The sequence below is a fragment of the Rhincodon typus genome, chromosome 26 (genome assembly GCF_021869965.1).
Source record: "Rhincodon typus isolate 14 chromosome 26, sRhiTyp1.1, whole genome shotgun sequence".
In the NCBI taxonomy this organism is placed as follows: domain Eukaryota; kingdom Metazoa; phylum Chordata; class Chondrichthyes; order Orectolobiformes; family Rhincodontidae; genus Rhincodon; species Rhincodon typus.
In genome coordinates this window covers 31030080-31048641 of record NC_063357.1, presented here as the reverse complement: position 1 = coordinate 31048641, position 18562 = coordinate 31030080, and the positions used below count along the sequence as shown (strand labels likewise).

The window sequence follows — 18562 nt, the reverse complement described above, 5'->3', positions numbered from 1 at the left end:
GACAGAACTAAGTGCAGTCTGTTATACAATTAAAAAGGAAATACCATTAAAGATCCGGAAAAGACAGTAAAAGGAAATCATTCAAGGACTCACTTGTCAGTCCAGTGAAGATTCTCAAAATCTTTCCATCTCAATGTGGACTGAAAAAGGTGTTAATCACAAATCCTCAATCAGTACTGCTTCAAAGATGCATTTTTAAAATCATTGTAATACCTACCAATTTCTCAGAATGTGGAAGTAAACAATCTTGAAGATCTTCAGATTACCAATGTTTGCAAAGTTCCTCACATGAAGTCATCCTGTTGCGATAGTCCATGGTGCACCATGTGCAGGCCACCACAACATCTGTCTCCAGCAAAATGTTGCCCTAATGCCACTTCAGACCACAGACAACAGATACACATTTCAGTGTGACAGAAAAGCTTCTCTATCCTGGACCCAGTAAATGCATCATAAGGGGGGAAAGAAAAATGAGAAGAGGCCCAAAAAGGAAAGATGAGGAAAGCTAGGAGAAGTGACACATAAGAAAACAGACTTATCATCCTCTTAATCCAAATTCCTATAAGCACATATTTCAACTTACTCGAGATGTACAGTTGAATCTGCCCATTTAGAATTTACATATTAACTGAGCTCCGATAGAAGAGTCAACAATGAAAAAGCTGGGCTAAATATGTTCATCTAGACAGTAATCAATTGTAATTAATACCAAGTAAAGCATTGAAATAGACAGCATAAGTGGCCAGAAGACAACTATAATGAATGCTTGGAGAGACAAGAGGTACAATGAAAACTTTAAGAAATAGCGCAGTTGGTCTAAGAAAAGAAAAGGTTTAAGCTTTTTGAGCCTAATGGCTTTTTCCTGTTCGTAATTATTTTTGGTAAGGAAAAGGAGAGGAAGAGAGGAAGAGAGAAAGAGAGAGAGAGAGAAAGAGAAAGAGAAAGAGAAAGAGAAAGAGAAAGAAAAAGAGAGAGAAAGAAAGACAGAAAGATAATTGCAAGATTTAAACTGAAATCTTTGTCCTCCCCAACACATTAGGCTAACGGGAGTGATAATACTGTGGGATCCTCCCACTAGCAAACCCACACAACTCCACCTCCCCCCCCCACCCCCCCAACCACACGCAACATCATACAGATTACACACATACATTCCCATTTTCCATCAAAATTTTAAAAAAAATTAGTCAGTGAAAACAAGTTGGAGAAATGCTTTTTTCAGAAGCATATTTCAGAATCAATATCACACATCTCAGAAGAACTCAAGAAATAAAATTTAAGTTGCTTGTGTCAATTAAACAAGCAACTGCTACAGTTCCTCAAACATTCTCTTTACAACTTCTAATGCAGGTTGCAAAGTAGTTAGAATTAAGAGGTCTATAGCTTGCATTGTACAAATAGATTTTACACAATTCTACCTCTATCACATTCTTTACTGAGGCACAGAAGCTGCTCATTCTTGTAATGGCTGGTCAAGCAATTGAGAAACAGGTCACCACATAGTCTCCATTTTATATCTCAGAAGCTCTTTACACAGGAATAGAAATTCTTTTCAAATCTAAGTAGCTCATCAGTTAGAGATGAATTTGTTTCTTTTCAATTAACATTTTGGTTATTTTCCTACTCTCTCCCCACCTCCCCTTCCCCCCCGACCCACCCCAAAGTTCGTAGTGCACAGGTCAAAAGCTTGTTGTAGCAGCATTTTTGTATCAGTACTTTAAAATCTTTCAAACACCTCTCTCCAGCTGGGATTTGCTTTTTTATGTGGAACCCAGCTAACCTTCAAGTGTCAAGTTTCCAGGATAACAGAAGCTTCACGGCACAAGTTGGGGAAGGCAGAGTGCCACTTTAACTGGATGCAGTAGCAATGGGCTTCTTCAGTTGCTGATTCATGATCTCCCGGGTGCGGCATGCTTGAATCTGATCATAGCAGGAGTTACAAACCAGGACAGGATCGTATAACTGTTGATCTGGAATGGGTAGTTTCAGGTGGCAGCAGTTGGCACAAAACACATTCCCACAGTTCCTAGAAAGAAAACAGTTAACATTAATACACTTACTGAGGGACATGGGACTGTTGAGTTGCATTCCACACAAATCCTATTTTCTGCCATCTCTTAAAGTAACCTATAGGGAGACCAGAAGCCTATCGGGTTCTCACCAAAAATCACTATTCTTTAAATACAATACATCACTATGACATTTGATGGTGGAAACTGAGCATAATATTAGTTTTGCCCAACATACACATAATTTTCATCCCAGGATAGTAGCAGTCAGTAGAAGGAAGCCAGTTTATTTTTCCTTCCCAAACCAAGTGTATTAGTTTGATAATAGTCTGTAGAGTTTTGAATTACCTCCAGTTTATGGATGACAGCTAGCCTGCCATATTCTATGGTTGCACTGCAACCGGCAAATCAAGGTAAAAAGGGATGAATAAGGGTTTTATCAGGAGATAAGCTAACACCAAAACTAACACCAACATCAGACTGCAAAGAAAATTCCCAGAGTATAAACTGACTAATTTTAGAATATTAAATTCACATTCCCCAAAACATGCCAATTTTTTCTACAGTAGAACAATAATATTAGCAGTGCTATTTTGGGCTGGATGGCAGACCCAATTTTTAAATTAATTTAATTCAGATACATTTAGTGATTGTTAGTTGAAAGAGTGTTTAATTATATATTGGTTCATCAGTTTTTCAGGCCTGAGTAATGGATATTGGTAGTGTGGGCTAGTGAGACAGTACTGAAGTGAGAATCAGCACTGGTTGACGACTCAACTGCTGCAGCAGCTTATCTACTTGTGCCAAGTCTTGTTCAGACCTACACTAATCACAGTTAAACCAATTATCAATTTTAAAATTGCATCTTTGCTTTCATGTTCTTCCATGACCTTGCCTATCCAGATCTCTAATCTTTGCCAGCTCAATAACCTCAAGTGCCAGCGTTCATCCAATTCTGATCTCTTCAAAACACTGGTTTTAATTTCTCTACCACTAGTGTCTTCAGTTGCCTCAGCTGTAAGATTTGGTATTACTTCCCCCAAATTTCTGAGCCTCCTTTTCCCTTTCAGATATCCCTTAAAACCTACCTACTTGAACAGCATTTGGCCATCTGCCTTGTACTGCTTTGAGTCCAATTTTGCTTTATAATGCTCCTGATAAGCCACATGGAATATTTATTACATTATAGGACTAGTTAAGTATTAGTAGTTGGTGAAGACTTAACTCACTGAGTTATTTTCCATCCCATTTACTGAACGCCTTTATCATGAATAAATGGTTTACTTGTTTATGGATGACTGGACAGGTCGTGACACCATACCCATTAAGAAAGCCAGGCTATATTTACCTGCCCCAACCAACCTGCTGACGCAATGTCAACCCTTTTACCAAATCATCCTCTGGCCCTTTGAGCACTGCATGTTCTTTTAACCTTAATTTGAAATCCCCACAATCTACAACCCCCAAACCTACTTCAAGTTTCTCACTAAGGCATCTTGATTTCTTTGCACTTTAGGTCTCTACATTGAGTAACTTCATCATCAGTAAATTAAATCTCCAGGCTATTCCATTTGCCCTTTCTCCTTTGGTTTCATCAATCTCCTGACTGCCCTTAACCGTTTCCTCCATGTAAACTCTCAAATCATACCCACTCCCGTGGAGGAAACCCATTTTCATTCCTTCAAGTTCATGGGTAATAGACTTCAACATATTGGGTACAGGCATACAGTATTGTGCTTGCAAGAGCAGACTGGAATTCTGTAGTGAGTAACTCACCTGCTGACTCCCCAGAGCTCATCCATTAACTATAATGTACAAGCAGAAGTGTGATTGAACACACTCTACTTGCCTGAAGGAGTGTGGGTCCAACAGCACTCAAGAAGCTTAACATCCAGAACAAGGCAGCCTACTTGATCAGTACTTATTGTACAAGGAGGCAATGTTGCTATGGCGACGTCACTGGAACAGTAATCCAAAGTCCCAGGCTAATACTCTCGGGACACGGGACTGAATTTCACTATGGCAGACCGTGAAATCTGAATTCAGTAAGAATCTGGAATTAACCCTTATTAATTGCCATAAATACCCACCTGGTTCACTAATGTCCTTTAGGAGAGGAAATTGGTTGTCCTTACCTGGTCTGGCCTACATGAGATTCCAGACTCTCAGCAATTTGGTTGACTCTTAACAGCCCGATGAAATAACCTAGCAAGTAACTCAGTTTAAGGGCAATTAGGAGTGGGTATAAATGTTGGCCTTGCCAGCATCACCCAAGTCCCAATAAACAAAAATAAACACAATAATGAATAATACTCCCTTAAGCTTTCACACCCTCCACAACGTGGCAACAGTGTGCATTACAGCAATAAGGCAAACCTACTTTAACAACAGCCCCCAAATTGCTAACTTCTAGCATGCAGAAGGGCGAAAGCACTAAATGCAAGTACCAAGCCAAATCACTTCCAGGTTTTTCCACATCTTTCTTAGTATGGAAGTCAAATCTTGGTATCTCACCTGCAATGGTGTCTCCTTTTGGCTAACCAGAATTCTGAGTCACAGTTAAAACAATGTGATGCCATGTGGTCAGGGACCCACCGTGTCACCTGCAATAAATAAACATTTTGAAAATAACCTCCTTTAAGATGTATGCATACATCAAATAACCAATATCCATGTCAACCAATGCTAATATATATTAAACTACAGATTTTAGAGAAAATTCTGTATTTTGTTAGAATATAACTGTGCTTAAGAACAGAAGACAAGACCTGTTAGCGAGAGAGGTTAGTACCGAAAGAAAAACTGATGATTTCCTAAATACCTACCTTCCAACAGCCTGTTCCCAAATATTTTTGCAAATGAACTGTAATGGTTTTTCTGAATCAACATAAACTCATATACTAGTTTTTGTTGCCTTTCCTGGAAACTTATACCATACAACTATTACAGATATGTTTAAATGTTCCTATGATTCATCTTTAATTTTTATAAATAATTTCAGAATTTTCTTATCATTACTTGGAATCCGAGTGTTCCGAATTGGGGACTGCTCCTGGTCAGGGGAAAATTGTGGAGAAAACAGTAGTGGGAAACTGGAAGAGAGTTGTTCAAGGTACCAGGGAGAAGAAGATTAGATATAGACAGCAGGCAATGGAGAGTGGAAGGGAAGTGTAAAATGAGGGATAGAGAGCTAAAATAGTAATTTAAGAAATAGCAACATGAATGCCCTGTGATCTGTCAAACCTGCATCACCATTCAGGGAGATCATAGCTGATCTGCCTCACCTCCATTTTCCCACACAATCCCTTCATTCTCTTAGCAGCCAAAAATCTATCAAACACTGTCTTGAAAAATCTCAACAACTATGCATCTACAGCTTAGAGAATTCCAACAATTTGCAATCTACCTCAGTTTCTAACATCGTAATTCCCTCGGATTCCTCCAACAGTGCACACTTCTATGAAAGTTGGGTTGAAAGATAGTGGGGGAAATGCACAGCGGTGTCGAGTTGGGAGAATTTTTCAAGGGCAGCAGCAATTTGACCATCAATACTGCTGCCAGAAGATCCTGCCAATGTCGTTTTAATTCCAAATTCCAAACCACTCAAGTTGTGAATAGTAATAGGTCCAGCCTTGTTGAACATTACTGCCCATCTGCTGCTACTGTTGAATAACTATCCTTCATTCCCATTCTCTTTTTGTCTTGAATCTAGCTAGCAAGCAATCTATTGCACCATTTGTCCCAATCTCAGTTTTTGACCTTATTTGATAGTTTATTATGGGGCACCTCATTGGCAAGCCTTTTGAAAATCCATATAATTACATCCACTCTATTACCACTGTGTACTTTCTGTTACCTCTTCAAAAAGTCCAAGTTGGTCAAACAAGATTTCAATTTCGAAATCCATGCTGCCTTCTGATGACATTGATGGCATTCAATGCCCTCTATAATAATATAAGATACAGGATCTAAAATAGACGATCCAGCCCATCTTGTCTGCTTACTGTTCAATGAGATCTTGGCTGATCTGATAATCCTCAGTTCCATTTTCTTGCCTCTTCCCCATAACTTTGATTCCCCTACTGGCTAAAAATATACAAGATTGAGACAGACTTTAGTGACACCGTTTTGACAGCTCTCTGCAGTAAAGAATTTCACAGATTCACTATCCTCTGAGAAAATAAATTTTCAGATGACTTAAATGGATGATCCCTTACTCAAATGATGTCCTCTGGCCATAGATTCTTCACACAAGGGGAAACAACCGGTTTTCTTTTCTTCTTCTAAACTCCACTTAGTACAAGCCCGAGACTCAACGTAACCTCATCGGAAATTCCCTCCATAACTGGAATTGATCAATTGAATCTTCTTTGGCATGCCTTCAAATCCAGTACGTATTTGCTAAATCTCTTTTACTAAAAATATTCCATTATTTTCCCTACTACTGGTGTTAAGTTTTGCATTCCCCTTACAACTTATTTTCTCAAGCAATTTTGTATAGTCAATAAATCTGGAGACATTACACTTTGTTGACTCATGCAAATTATTTACGAGACTGCAAACAGTTGAAGGTCAACCACTGATTGGCTGGTATGCCATTTATAATAGCTTACTCACCCAAAAAAGAACCCATCTACTCCTACATTTTTTTCTGTCCATTAACCAATCCTCAATCCATGCTAACATAAACCCAATCTCACACTGGTACTGGGAAAGGCAAGGCAGGCAAGCAAGGGAAATAGAGAATGGGCTTCCATTGCAACAGTATAGTGGGTAACCGAGGGGCTTCTTGTCAGAGTCCAAGGTACTTAATAATTCACCTCTGCAGAGCATAACTCAAAATTAGAAAGAAATGCAAATTCTTCACAAAGGTTTAAAAGAATGGTTTTGCATGAATTTCCCTGACTCGAGTTCTCCATTTTACGACTCTGTTGTACAAAGAGTGATGAACAACCTATATTCTTACCTCAGTCTCCTTTCTATCCACAGGCTCCCAACTTGCTTCCGAGCGCTGCTCGTCACTGTGAACGGACAGAGATTCTTCAATATCACTGTCATCTGACTCTCTCAAGCAGGTCTGCAAATCAGAGGTGGTGAAACGTTTACCATATAACAGCACAGATTTATCAATAACAAAGGTGGTGAACTACAATCCATAACACCCACACTGTACCAAACCCTATTGTTCATACCATACACCACATTAAACCCCATGCTGTTTACACACACACAGCAAATCAGATAACTTTAACATCACAAGTTACCAAATCTGCATCAGTTATATTTCATGTTGCAGCAAGTTCCACACTGTGGAAACCACAGATTAATTTCATTTGCAAGGTCATGGACATAGATACAAGATTTCTGGTAGGTTAGAAATTCTGCTCTCCCATCTGGACCTGACGCATTTACTGTATTGGGGATTGTTCAGGAAGAGCACCACAAACCAGGAGGGATTTCTGCTAAAACAAGGGACATTGTCAGTGTAAGAGCAAGGAAAAAAAATGTTGTGGGAAAGTTTCGGAGATGACAATGAGGGGTTTTAAAGGGCATAAGCACCTTGAAGAGGAGTTCATTGTGCACTTAAGGGCACATATTATCCTCAAATGTCAGCAGCTAAAGGTCAGATCGGAGGACAGGGTCCTAATTACAAACTGGAATTTTTATTGCTATACAAGGTTGAAAATCACTGGAGATACGAGCATAATTTTCCTGCAGCGGGAGTGACTTAAGGTACACAAACTCCAAGTTGAAATTTTAGGCTTTGGAATAGAATTTTCTGTAATTTTCAATAAGCATTGCTATATTTGGCCAGGGTGAACGTTTTAAGCAGAGACATTGAGAGTGGAGGCAGAACAACCAAGAGTATCCTGCTCTTCAAGGGTCCCATATTTACACACACTCTTGATTTCAAATAGCTATTTAGTATAGATAATTGGATGCGATATCCATTATAACCTAGAAAATGGTTTCATCCAATTGAACATATTATTAGGTTACAGCGAGCAAACTGCAGCTCAGAATTTGTTTCTGCATTACAACTTAATCTCACGCATACAACGTTGAACAGGAGACTAAGAAGACTACTTCTAACTGAAAATTAAAAGAATCTACCAACAATATTCTTAAAAGGAGAGGGAGAAAAAGTATTGCAGTTACACATTGAAAACACAGGGCTTTACACCCAAGAAACAGACCGGCACTGAACTCTATCCCAAGTGTTATAAAATGGAAGTGTGGGCTTCTCAACAGTTCAGCAATAAAAGCACCAACTTGCTGTAGCACCAAGCCAAATAGGTTAGAAGGTCCTTAGTCTGCACTTGGTTATCAAATCATAGTTGGCTATCACTATAGGTCACTTCAGTAATCTTGTAACAGGAAGCGAAAAAATATTCTGCCATGCCTCACTGTTAACAGTGACAATTATGCATGGGTGTGACACAAATGACATCTCTATGAATGTGATGTATTAACTACAGCTGATCTCTTTAGGGTTTGACAGTCAATCACACCACCCTCCTTCTTTGCCAGTTATATCAGTGAACAACCACTTAGCAATCTCATGATCATATTCACAGCATTTCTAACAAAGCTTCCCCTTGACCTTACAATTACCCATTTTGGTCTTTTTTCCTTTTCTACATGCTGTTTCTTAACAATCTCTTTTAATAGCATTGGATGAAATCTCATCATCAATCTATCATTTCACTCATTTCTGCTGAGAGGTATTAAACATCTTGTGCAAAATACTGCCTTGGATAAGCCATTGCTTACTCCAACATAACAGTGAGAATAGTTAACATCTGTTGCCTGTATTCCATATTGCAACAGTCCCACTTAGTCATAACCCCTACCCCAAAGCATTAGCCTGGGTCTCTGGATTACCAATCAAGTAACAGTACAGCTACGCTACATTCTCTACAACATTAATTGCAATACAAGAACAAACATAGCTTACTTCAATTATACAGGGCATTGGTGGGGCCATATCTGGCATACTGTGCGCAGTCAGATCTCTACAGCCACGGAAGGATACCTTCCTGTGAGACAGTGCAACAAAGGTTCGCTGGACTAATTCCCACAATGCAGGATTGTCCTCTTGTGAGTCAATGAGTAAAACAGGCCGGCATTCCCCGGAGTTTAAAAGAATGACAGATAATTTAACTGAAACATATAAAATGGGGGTGGGGGGGTTTGACAGGTCGAATGATGAGAAAATCTTTGGCCTGGCTAGGGTATTCAGAACATTGGTCAGATTCCCAGAATAAGGGACTGACAATTTGAGATGAAAAGTCTCTTTATTCAAAGGGTTATGAAGCTTTGGAAATTTCTACCCCCTAGAGCTGTGGATGCTCAATCATTGAGTATACTCAATATTTTGGGTACTCGGAGAATTAAGGGATAAGGGAATAACGTGCGAAGTGGTTTTGAGATACAAAATTAGCTGCAATCTGGTTGAATAGCAGAAATGGTCAAAGGCCTACTTCAGCTTATTGATGTTACAGCCTTGATTCAACACACCTCTAAGCCTGCCATGTTTATGGATTCTGCTCCCTTCATCCTGGTACTGGTACATGACCCTTGAATCAGATTGCCTCCACACTTTGAAATTCCCTTTCTAAACTCTTGACTTATTACCTCCCATCCGATTCCTTAAAATAAAACTTTGGAATAAACAAGGTTAGACATGGTTGAGGCACTTTCTAAAATAAGTGGGTTTGAAAGATGTCCAACTTTACGTTGGAAGAATAGCCGTTTGACAAATGTGGAATGTAAAGCTATTAACTTGGAAATGCATTCCAGCAGAAGTCAAGAAACTTAATTGAGATGAAGAGAAAAAGGATAAAGTAAAAAGAAATTGATTTACTTGCTGAATTTTGAGACATCATATTAATTGAAGTTAGTCATGTTAAGTATCAGACATCAGCTGTGGGGTAGCGTTGGAACACTTGTCTAAGTTAAAGGAATCTAAATTTAAGTGCTAGTTCAGAGATTTCACCATGCAAGTCAAGGTGGGACTTCAGGGAATGCTGTATTATTAGAGTTGCTGCCTTTTAGATCATCTGTAATTCAAAAAATCCCACAGCGCTTTTAAAAGGTGATCAGAGGAGTTCTCTATTTTCTTGTCAATATTCATCCCTCAAACAACAAAGTGAAATTCACATCATTGCCATTTATGAAGCTAGCCTGTGTGCAAATTGCTGTTGTATTTCACTACATTACAGTCACCACACTTCATAGGCAAAGTCGTCTTTTGGGACTTTGAGGATTTAAAGTTGTTACATAAATGTATGTTCTTTTGTTAGCCTGAACAAACATTGTCATAAGTTGTTAAAGATTTTCTTCACTTACAAAGTCATCCCCATAGTCAATATCCAACTCCACCGGGGATGCACAGTACTGTCGACTATCTAGTCGCATCTGAAGTTCATGAACCTGTCGACGAAGCAACTCAACCTCCTGCTTGTAAGTTGCCTCAATCTGTCGTAACCTTTGTTGAACAGCATCCACAGGAAATGGTAACCCATCATCATCTACATAGCTCGGTGACATCTCTAAAGTTGTGGGAGCAATCTGTCCAACTGGTTGAAGTTGTTTCCATTGAGATGAGTGAGTGAAAAAACCACAAGTCTTTACATTTGATCCTAACGAATAAAGGCTGGAATGGATCTGATGGGATTGTCGGAGACTTTTAAATGCTCCTAATTGTTCTTCTTTAAGCAAGTAGTGTCCACTCATGGCAGAACCCACTCTCAGATGCTTATTATTTAGTCTTTTATAATGACAACCATTCAGCTTGGCTTTCCGGTGACCTGTCTCCCCGCCATAGGCAGATTTTACCAAACCCTGTACACTGTCCCAGTTAGAAGCCAATAATGAGAAGTCACTGAACTGACTCTGACAAATGTGTTTTCTGATAGTCCTCACATTCTCTATTGCTGTTCTCCCAAATCTACATTGTTCTGCTTCATTTTGAAGTCCATTTGCAAGCAGGATACCATTCTTCCCAAAGCTCAAGTCCTTGGGGAAAGAAAAACCATCTGCTTTTGCCCTCTCCTCAGTCACCGTCTCTGTGGAGCTGTGCATGGCTGAAACGTTCTTCTCGAGATTAAGCACATCTGCCACAGAATGGAGGTAGGGTTGTAAAGCAGAAGGATTGGCCTCGTTTCCTGAGGACTGGCTACTGGCTGCGATGGTCTTTGCAGATGGGTTGGATGTAAATGGCTCACAATGACCTGGAAAATTTTCAGAAATCCTACATTCTTTTGGTTTATCCAGAGTTACTTCATCCTTTGCAGTAACCTTAAGTGCTTTCTCCTCAGTCTCCTTATTTGCTATTGCATTAATGCTGAGATCATGTAAAGATTCGTGCTGTTGAGTGTCTTTGGGATGAGTTAATGGGTTGAGGTTTCTGTAGTACTCTGTCCTTTCATTTGGATTCCTGCTATCAGCCAACTCCTCCTCCTCTTGAGGGACAGGAAAGTTACGGAACAGATTTTCCTCTCTAGCTTCCTCTGCTGTTTCTACTGGATCTATTAAGCTAACTACTTCTTGTTCAGGGAGTAGTGCTCCAGTCCCACTTTCAGGAACGTCAGATGCATCAGGGCCATCAGGTGCAGCCAGCATAGGCATGTTTTTAGACTCCGGAGTGAGACATCCTTCCTGACAATGTTGGTTTATGTTTGGATCACTGGATGTTCTTGTCAATGGAGTCCCACTGTCACAAGCCAAAGGAAGATTGTCCACAGAGCGGGCTTTTGGTAATCTAAAAAGAAATAAAGAACTAATTGTTTGAAGAGTCAAGAGAATTTGCAAAATAAATTCAAAATTCAAACTCTAGTTTTTTTTTTATTCTTTAGTGGAATGTGAGCATTGGTCATTGTCCATCATTAATTGCCCTTTGAGTGGTTTACTCGGCCATTCCAGAAGACAATTAAGAGTCAACCACACTGCTGTGGAGTTGAAGTCATATGTAGGCTGGACCAAATAAGGATGATCCTGCCCTGCAGCATGTTGGATGTTTATTTTTTGAAAGAAATGACAACCAATGATAGGTTTCAGGGTTAAAAGGTTTCAAATTAGAGGTTTCAATTCTAAAGTTATTGGTTGAAATCCAAGTCCACTAACTGCTACGGTGGGATTTGAACCTGCGTCCATGAAAATTAACCCAGGCCTCTGGATTATTAATCCAGTGAGATTACCACTACACCATTATCTCCAGGATGATGTTTGGAATCTGTGTCAATTTCAGATTTGCCAAGTTTCCACTTCTCAATGTGCAGCATTTGCAGCAGTGGAAGAGGAGACTGGATCTCTGTCACTTCAAGATAGGAGCAATTGAATGACAGGTTAACATGGAGCAAAGTCAAAAGCTGTGATCAGAACAGAAATTGAAGCAAGAAAGAATTACAGAAACTGATTTTATTCCCACTTCGTTAGGGGGGAGAGATTAAGGCAGTAAAAGAATAGACAGTCAAAAAACTGTTGAAGTCCACAAGGGGACAACAATGCCTAATGCAGGTGGACCCATGAAGTAGGCAGCTTTAATACAGCAGGATCAATTAAATTGCCAGTCCTGTGTCTGCAGTGGAAGTCCAATCTAATAATAAAGAAACTTCAATATAATTTAGTTAAATATTTTAATCTGGGCTTTCCAATCACTTGTTTGCTCTGAAGACGTCTACTCCACGTCAAATATAGCAAGTTTCAATTCAACTTCAAAAGATGGACACTGAATACAGAAAGGAAATTCTTGAAATTAAACACCTTATATGAAATACTTTAAAGTCTTGTTTTTCCAATTTCAGCACAACAAGTTTCCAAAATGTGTTGATTAGTAATGTTAATTTTCAGGAATAATTTTATTGTTTCAAACATCTAAGTTTTTGCTTCACCTGCACACAAAATTTTATCAGCAGCATTGACCATACACAAGGTGCCTGATTACTGTAATAGCTGCTCTTTATTAGCATACTTCATCTCATTCCGTTTATTAGCACTGCCATTCAAATTCTAACTTTAATCAGTGGCAAGTCAACTGTTGACAACTGTTTAGAAGCTTCACAGGTAAATAAGCCTTGCATTTTATAGCACCTTCCACAACCATCTAAGCAACTTTGAGGGAATTAAATATTTCTCAAGTTCAGCCACTGCTGTAGCCTAGGAAAATCAGTCAATTTATATTTAGCAATGTTAACAATGACCAAGTTGTTTTCATTTATGTTGACTGAAGGACAAATATTGGTCAGATCACATGAATGAAAACTGACGGAAGACCTTGTTCTATCATTTAACACAAAAGATGGTAGGGAAAGAAAGAACATCAGCAGTTTAAAACATGCTTACGATCAAAATGGACATGATAGGGAGGAAAGACACTGACTACCACTATTCACACCACCTAAAAGAAGAATTTGCAGTTTCTAACTTGACCTTCCACAGCCACCCAATAATTTTTGGCAAATTTAGGTCCTTTCAGCTACTTGCTCTCATTCCAATTACTTCATGGATAATTTCTCAGTAAAATCCCATATCTCATCATAGGATTTCCAGGACAGACTGTCAAGGACTGTCACCGGACTTGCATGGAGATTTGCAAGTTATCAACTATTAAAATAGTAAGGAGGGTTTTAAAAATCAGCAAAAGACAACTAAGAACTTGGAGGGAAAATATAGTATACAAGAATAAACTAGTAAGAAATATAAATGTATTGAAAAGACTTCTGTAAGTATATAAAAAGGAAGAGTTGTAAAAGCCAACATGCATTCCTCAGAGGGAAAGACAGAAAATTATAATGGAGAATAAGAAAAACACCAGACACATATTTACCATCTGTCTTTACAATACAAAACAAAAGCGAACAGTAAATGACAAGGGACTAATGATCTAATGAGTGAGAAACAAAGTAGTTCTTACCAGGAAATAAATAAAGTACTGGAAAAATTAATGGAACTAAAAGTTGACAAATCTCCTGGACCTGATGGCATACATATGGTTTGAAAAGAAGTGTCTACTTAGGTTAGTGAATACATTGCTCCTGATCTCCCACAGTTCCCTAAATTATGGAATTTTTTTTGGACTGGGAGATATCAGAAATATTCAAAAAACAAGGAGCTATAGTTATTTAGTTAGACATAAATGGTAGGGATAAATGATAGAATCTATTACTGAGATCATGGCAGTACAGCACGTCTGAAAACATTGAATGGTTAGGCACACAACAGGTTAGTATCACTGTTTTAAAGGCAATCACGTTTGACTATTAAGTTTTTAAAGGTGTAACCAGTAAAGTAGATCAGAGAAAATGGAGAATGTCATGTATAAGGACTTTCATAAGGCAAGTACGGAGTTAGTTCATATATGGTTACTTCACCAGGATAGCACACTGGAAATAAAGCTCCCCACTTTTCCGGAGTTATCACAAAAGCAAACGCTTTCTAAAAATACGCAGAATTCCCCAATTTGTCTGACTTCCAGCTCCAGGTTGACACAGCATGGACCAGGTTTCTCTCCTGAACAAGAATTAGTATTTATTACAAACAGACAGTCTACAGCTACAGGTAGACAATTATTAACAAAAACAGAAGTTACTGGAAAACTCAGCAGGTCTGGCAGCATTTATGGAAAGAAAGCAGAGTTAATGTTTCAAGTCCAGTGACCCTTCTGAAGAAGAACTCTTACATGGGCTCTCACAGTTTAGTTCAGGTCTGTCAAAGTTATTCTGCAGAAATAGTCTTTCACGATTAGGAGGTAGAGTGCAGCTTTGTATGCTATAGTTACATTTGGTTAAAATTCTGCATTCTGAATTGTCAGGATTCAGACTAATGGAAAGTTTAACCCTGCATTTCTTGAAGGTTACATGAAGTTATAATTGCACAAATTTTGATCATCACAAAACCAGGTCTTAAGATTCTTCATGGAGACTCAGAATAGATTCTTCTGCAAGCCAATTACTTTTTCTGTCATATTTTAACAAGAAAATAACCCGTTAGGCATCTTAAAAGATTTACCCACTGCATCAACTATGCTTAATTCTCTCCCTCCCCTACTGGCAGTGAATGCAAATTTTGGTCAATGCTCAATTACTGCTGCTCTATATTGCCACGAGAAACTGAATTCTTCACTGATACGGATCTCTTTTCCAAATGAACTACAGTAGTTTTGCAACACTGTCATCTGTTGAGTGTTCAGTAAGGAGCAACTATGGGGTTGACTTTCAAGAGGGACATCATAAAATGGTGAAATGTTGGACAAAAAAGGCGAGAGATTACAGTTATGTAGATAGCTTGGAGAAGCTGAGGTTGTTTCTCTTACAACAGAGATGGGTAAGGGATTTGATAGAGGGGTTTAAGTGTTTGGATAGAGTAAATAATGAAACTGCTTCCAATGGATGAAACATTGATAACTAGAGATGACAAATTCAGATTGGGAGAGTAACCAGCAGCCATGATAATAAAACTTTTGCACAATTGGTTAGAATTTAGAACATACCATCTAATAGAGTCTAGCATACAGATTCAAAGGTAGCCTTCAAAATGGAAATGGATAAATACTTGACGGAAAAACAAATGTACAAATATGGGGATAAAGCAGATGAGTGGAACTAACTAAATTATTCTTTGAAAGACCTAAATATGACTTGCCAAGATAGGATGCGGATCTGAAGTGCACTATTCCATGAATCCATCAAAAGCTCACTGGATTACATGTTTGCTTTCTCAATGCATCCAAATCCTATTAAAAGCTATTGCATTAATCTGAGTTGTAAAGGCCCAATATAGATTAATTGCATTTCAAAACAACCGACAGGAATAGTAAACAGTCTACACACCTGTCCAATGACTTTCCAGTTCGTTCCTCTGCTGCTCCACTTCGGGAAAGGCACAGGTCAGCACTGCCAGCTGGCACACATGGGGATGAAATTGGCAGATACACAGCTGTCCACACGTGAAGTGCCCGAACGTGACACACTGGGTGTAAAACCTGTCAAGAGAAATTACAGCTTTTATATTTTTAGCACAATTTCTCATTCCCGTCTGTCACAGCATAACAGTATTAAAGATTACCACTGAAATAAAAGAATCACCCATTGTAATACTAAGTCATGCATACTATTCTTGATCTACCCTATGTGGAGATAACTCTGAACAAACTTACGTTTAGGATCATAAAAACAAAGTGCTGGAAATACTCAATAGGTCAAGCAGTATCAATTCTGATGAAGGGTCATCACAACCTAAAGTGTAAACGTTTCTCTCCACAGATGCTACATGAGTATTTCCAATAGTTTATGCTTGAATTTCAAGTGTCTAGCCTTTTACATTTAGGGTGGCCTTGACTAAGATAGATTTGAATGTTGCTCACCGTTTCACCACTGGGGATGTACAGGTAATTTTGGAAGTTTTTGTTGCCACTTCGTAGCAGGGACCAGACTGAGCATGTGCGCTTATAGATGTTGCGTGCCTCTCGCTCTCTGCTATTGTTACACAAGAATGTTCCATAGAGACACGAATATGTATGTTGCACCAGTTTTACCTATGGAGAAATAAACAGGACATTAGTCTTAGGCATAAAATTCCACCGAAATATTTCCATATTAATAATAAATTTAACAATACACTATTAATAGTGAGAAATAAATTTGAAGGGTCCATGACCAAACAGTAGGCCAACGAGATTCAAAATGTAAAAGAAACTAACAATACCAAAGTTTGGGTTTTGGAACTGTCATGAATGTAGCAAATCTGAAGGAGTCAAAGATTGTAACAGCTTAACAAATAATTAGGAAAAACAAGGAATATGTTGGATGGTGTATTTTGAAGTTTGAAAGAACAAATTACTACAGTAGGATTGATTGAGACCAAAAGAAATCCAGAAAAAAAGACTAAGACTATTAGTGAGGCCGTGATTGTACACTAAACAATTCTTTCCTTGCATCTTGCCCATGAGTGAGAAAAAGTTGCTGCAGGATATGAAAATGATACCCTTGCCTTAGAACTGAGCTTTAGAGAAAGCCAAGTATTTTTCTGGGAGATTATCTATAGTTATTAGCATGTTATAAGGGTATATGGTGCTAAGTTGCTTTTATTCCTTCCCCAAAATAAGCGCTTGATGACTTACACTGGATCTCAGTCACTTGGTCAAGTAATACGTCAATTCTGAAGTTTAATTTTCAAGTCCCTCCATAGCCTTAGCCTCTCATTTTAGTCTCCTCCAGGTCCACAACCCTCCAAAATAATTGCACACATCTAATTCTAGCCACTTGAGATTCTGCGACTGCCCCACCAGTAAACATACCTTCAGCTATTTAGACTCTAAACTCAATAATTCCCTCTCTAAATATCAGCAGCTGGTTAACTCTCTTCCCTCCATTCAGATGAGCTTAAATCACATTTCTCCATTTAGGCTTTTGGCCATCTGTCCTAATTGTACTTTAAGCAGTTTGTATATAAGTGCTTTTGTGATAAGCCTCGAGAGATTTTATTAGGTTACAACTACTATACAATTGCAAGATGGTTTAGCTATAAAAGTGGAGTTGTTTATTGATTAAACACACATTCTTGTTACTTAGAGGACTTACTAGGAAAGCATCACTAAACTCAAAGAGACAAGGGAACTGCTTCAAAAGCTGATGAACACAGTCCAGCCACTGCAGAAATACTGGGCATTGCTCACTCAAGTCATCCAGATTTTCAGAGTGGCCACATCGGTCACCAAACTTATGACCAAAATCCAGCCACTCTGTTTCCACCAGAACCTGGAATCCCTGTAAAATAAGAAACAGTATTAGTGTATTCAAAGATCTAGTGACAGCATGACAATAAAATGACAATATTGTACACCAAATTTAAAACTTGTAAAACTTCCATTAGGAAATTAGAGAGAAAAAATTATTAATTTTGGGGGTCACTTTTGATGTTGGGACTTCATTTCAATAGCCAGTCCTGTTATAGATGTTAGCGGATCCACTTACTTCCAATGTTTCAGATTAATACTAGTTTCTGATTCAATTAGCTTCCCATAGATTCAATGATGGATTCATGTTCTCGCGATCACACTCCCATCGAAAAATACATATCGAAGTCAGAGAGATCATATTGTCCCAAGTTACTTATTGTATCTTGGTTATGGTGATAAGAAATCCTCTACTTTTATACCACTTCTTTTCTAGATGATAATCACAAACCTAACTCAGTCACTCTGAACGAATGGCATTACTTCAAAATGAATATGTGAGCAATGATAATAAGTTTTATCATAATAAATAACACAATAACTCCAGTTGCAACAATGCCTATAATTACGATAGATAAGTCAAATGCCCATATCCAAATCCAACCCATCAATGGGTTGAAAATCTCTGGCCTTACGGATGTCATGTTCCTTTGTGAAATGAGTTTGAGCAACCTCAACTGAACTGAGGATGCTCAGACCCAAAATGCTAATACCACTACTTGACAAGACGAAGGGCCATAGGTTTGCTGGTGTGGACGCAAACTATTGCATTGGTGGTACATCAAGGTCTTCAATACAACCAAGTATCTTTGAGGAA

General features: G+C 38.6%; 1 protein-coding gene across 6 annotated transcripts in view; it reads right to left on the bottom strand.

The window, feature by feature from the left end:
* Window positions 1-1201: 1201 nt before the first annotated feature.
* Window positions 1202-18562, bottom strand: part of mtmr4 (myotubularin related protein 4) — a 141868-nt gene continuing 124507 nt past the window's right edge. For all 6 annotated transcript variants that reach the window (XM_048612531.1, XM_048612530.1, XM_048612534.1 and 3 more), the window contains 7 exons: window positions 17591-17776; window positions 16375-16545; window positions 15842-15993; window positions 10362-11775; window positions 6976-7086; window positions 4524-4612; window positions 1202-2026 (listed from right to left, as the gene is read on the bottom strand). In XM_048612531.1, coding sequence (XP_048468488.1) covers window positions 1849-2026; window positions 4524-4612; window positions 6976-7086; window positions 10362-11775; window positions 15842-15993; window positions 16375-16545; window positions 17591-17776 — 2301 coding nt within the window. In that variant the 3' untranslated portion in view covers window positions 1202-1848. The remainder of the gene's footprint in view (window positions 2027-4523; window positions 4613-6975; window positions 7087-10361; window positions 11776-15841; window positions 15994-16374; window positions 16546-17590; window positions 17777-18562) is intronic.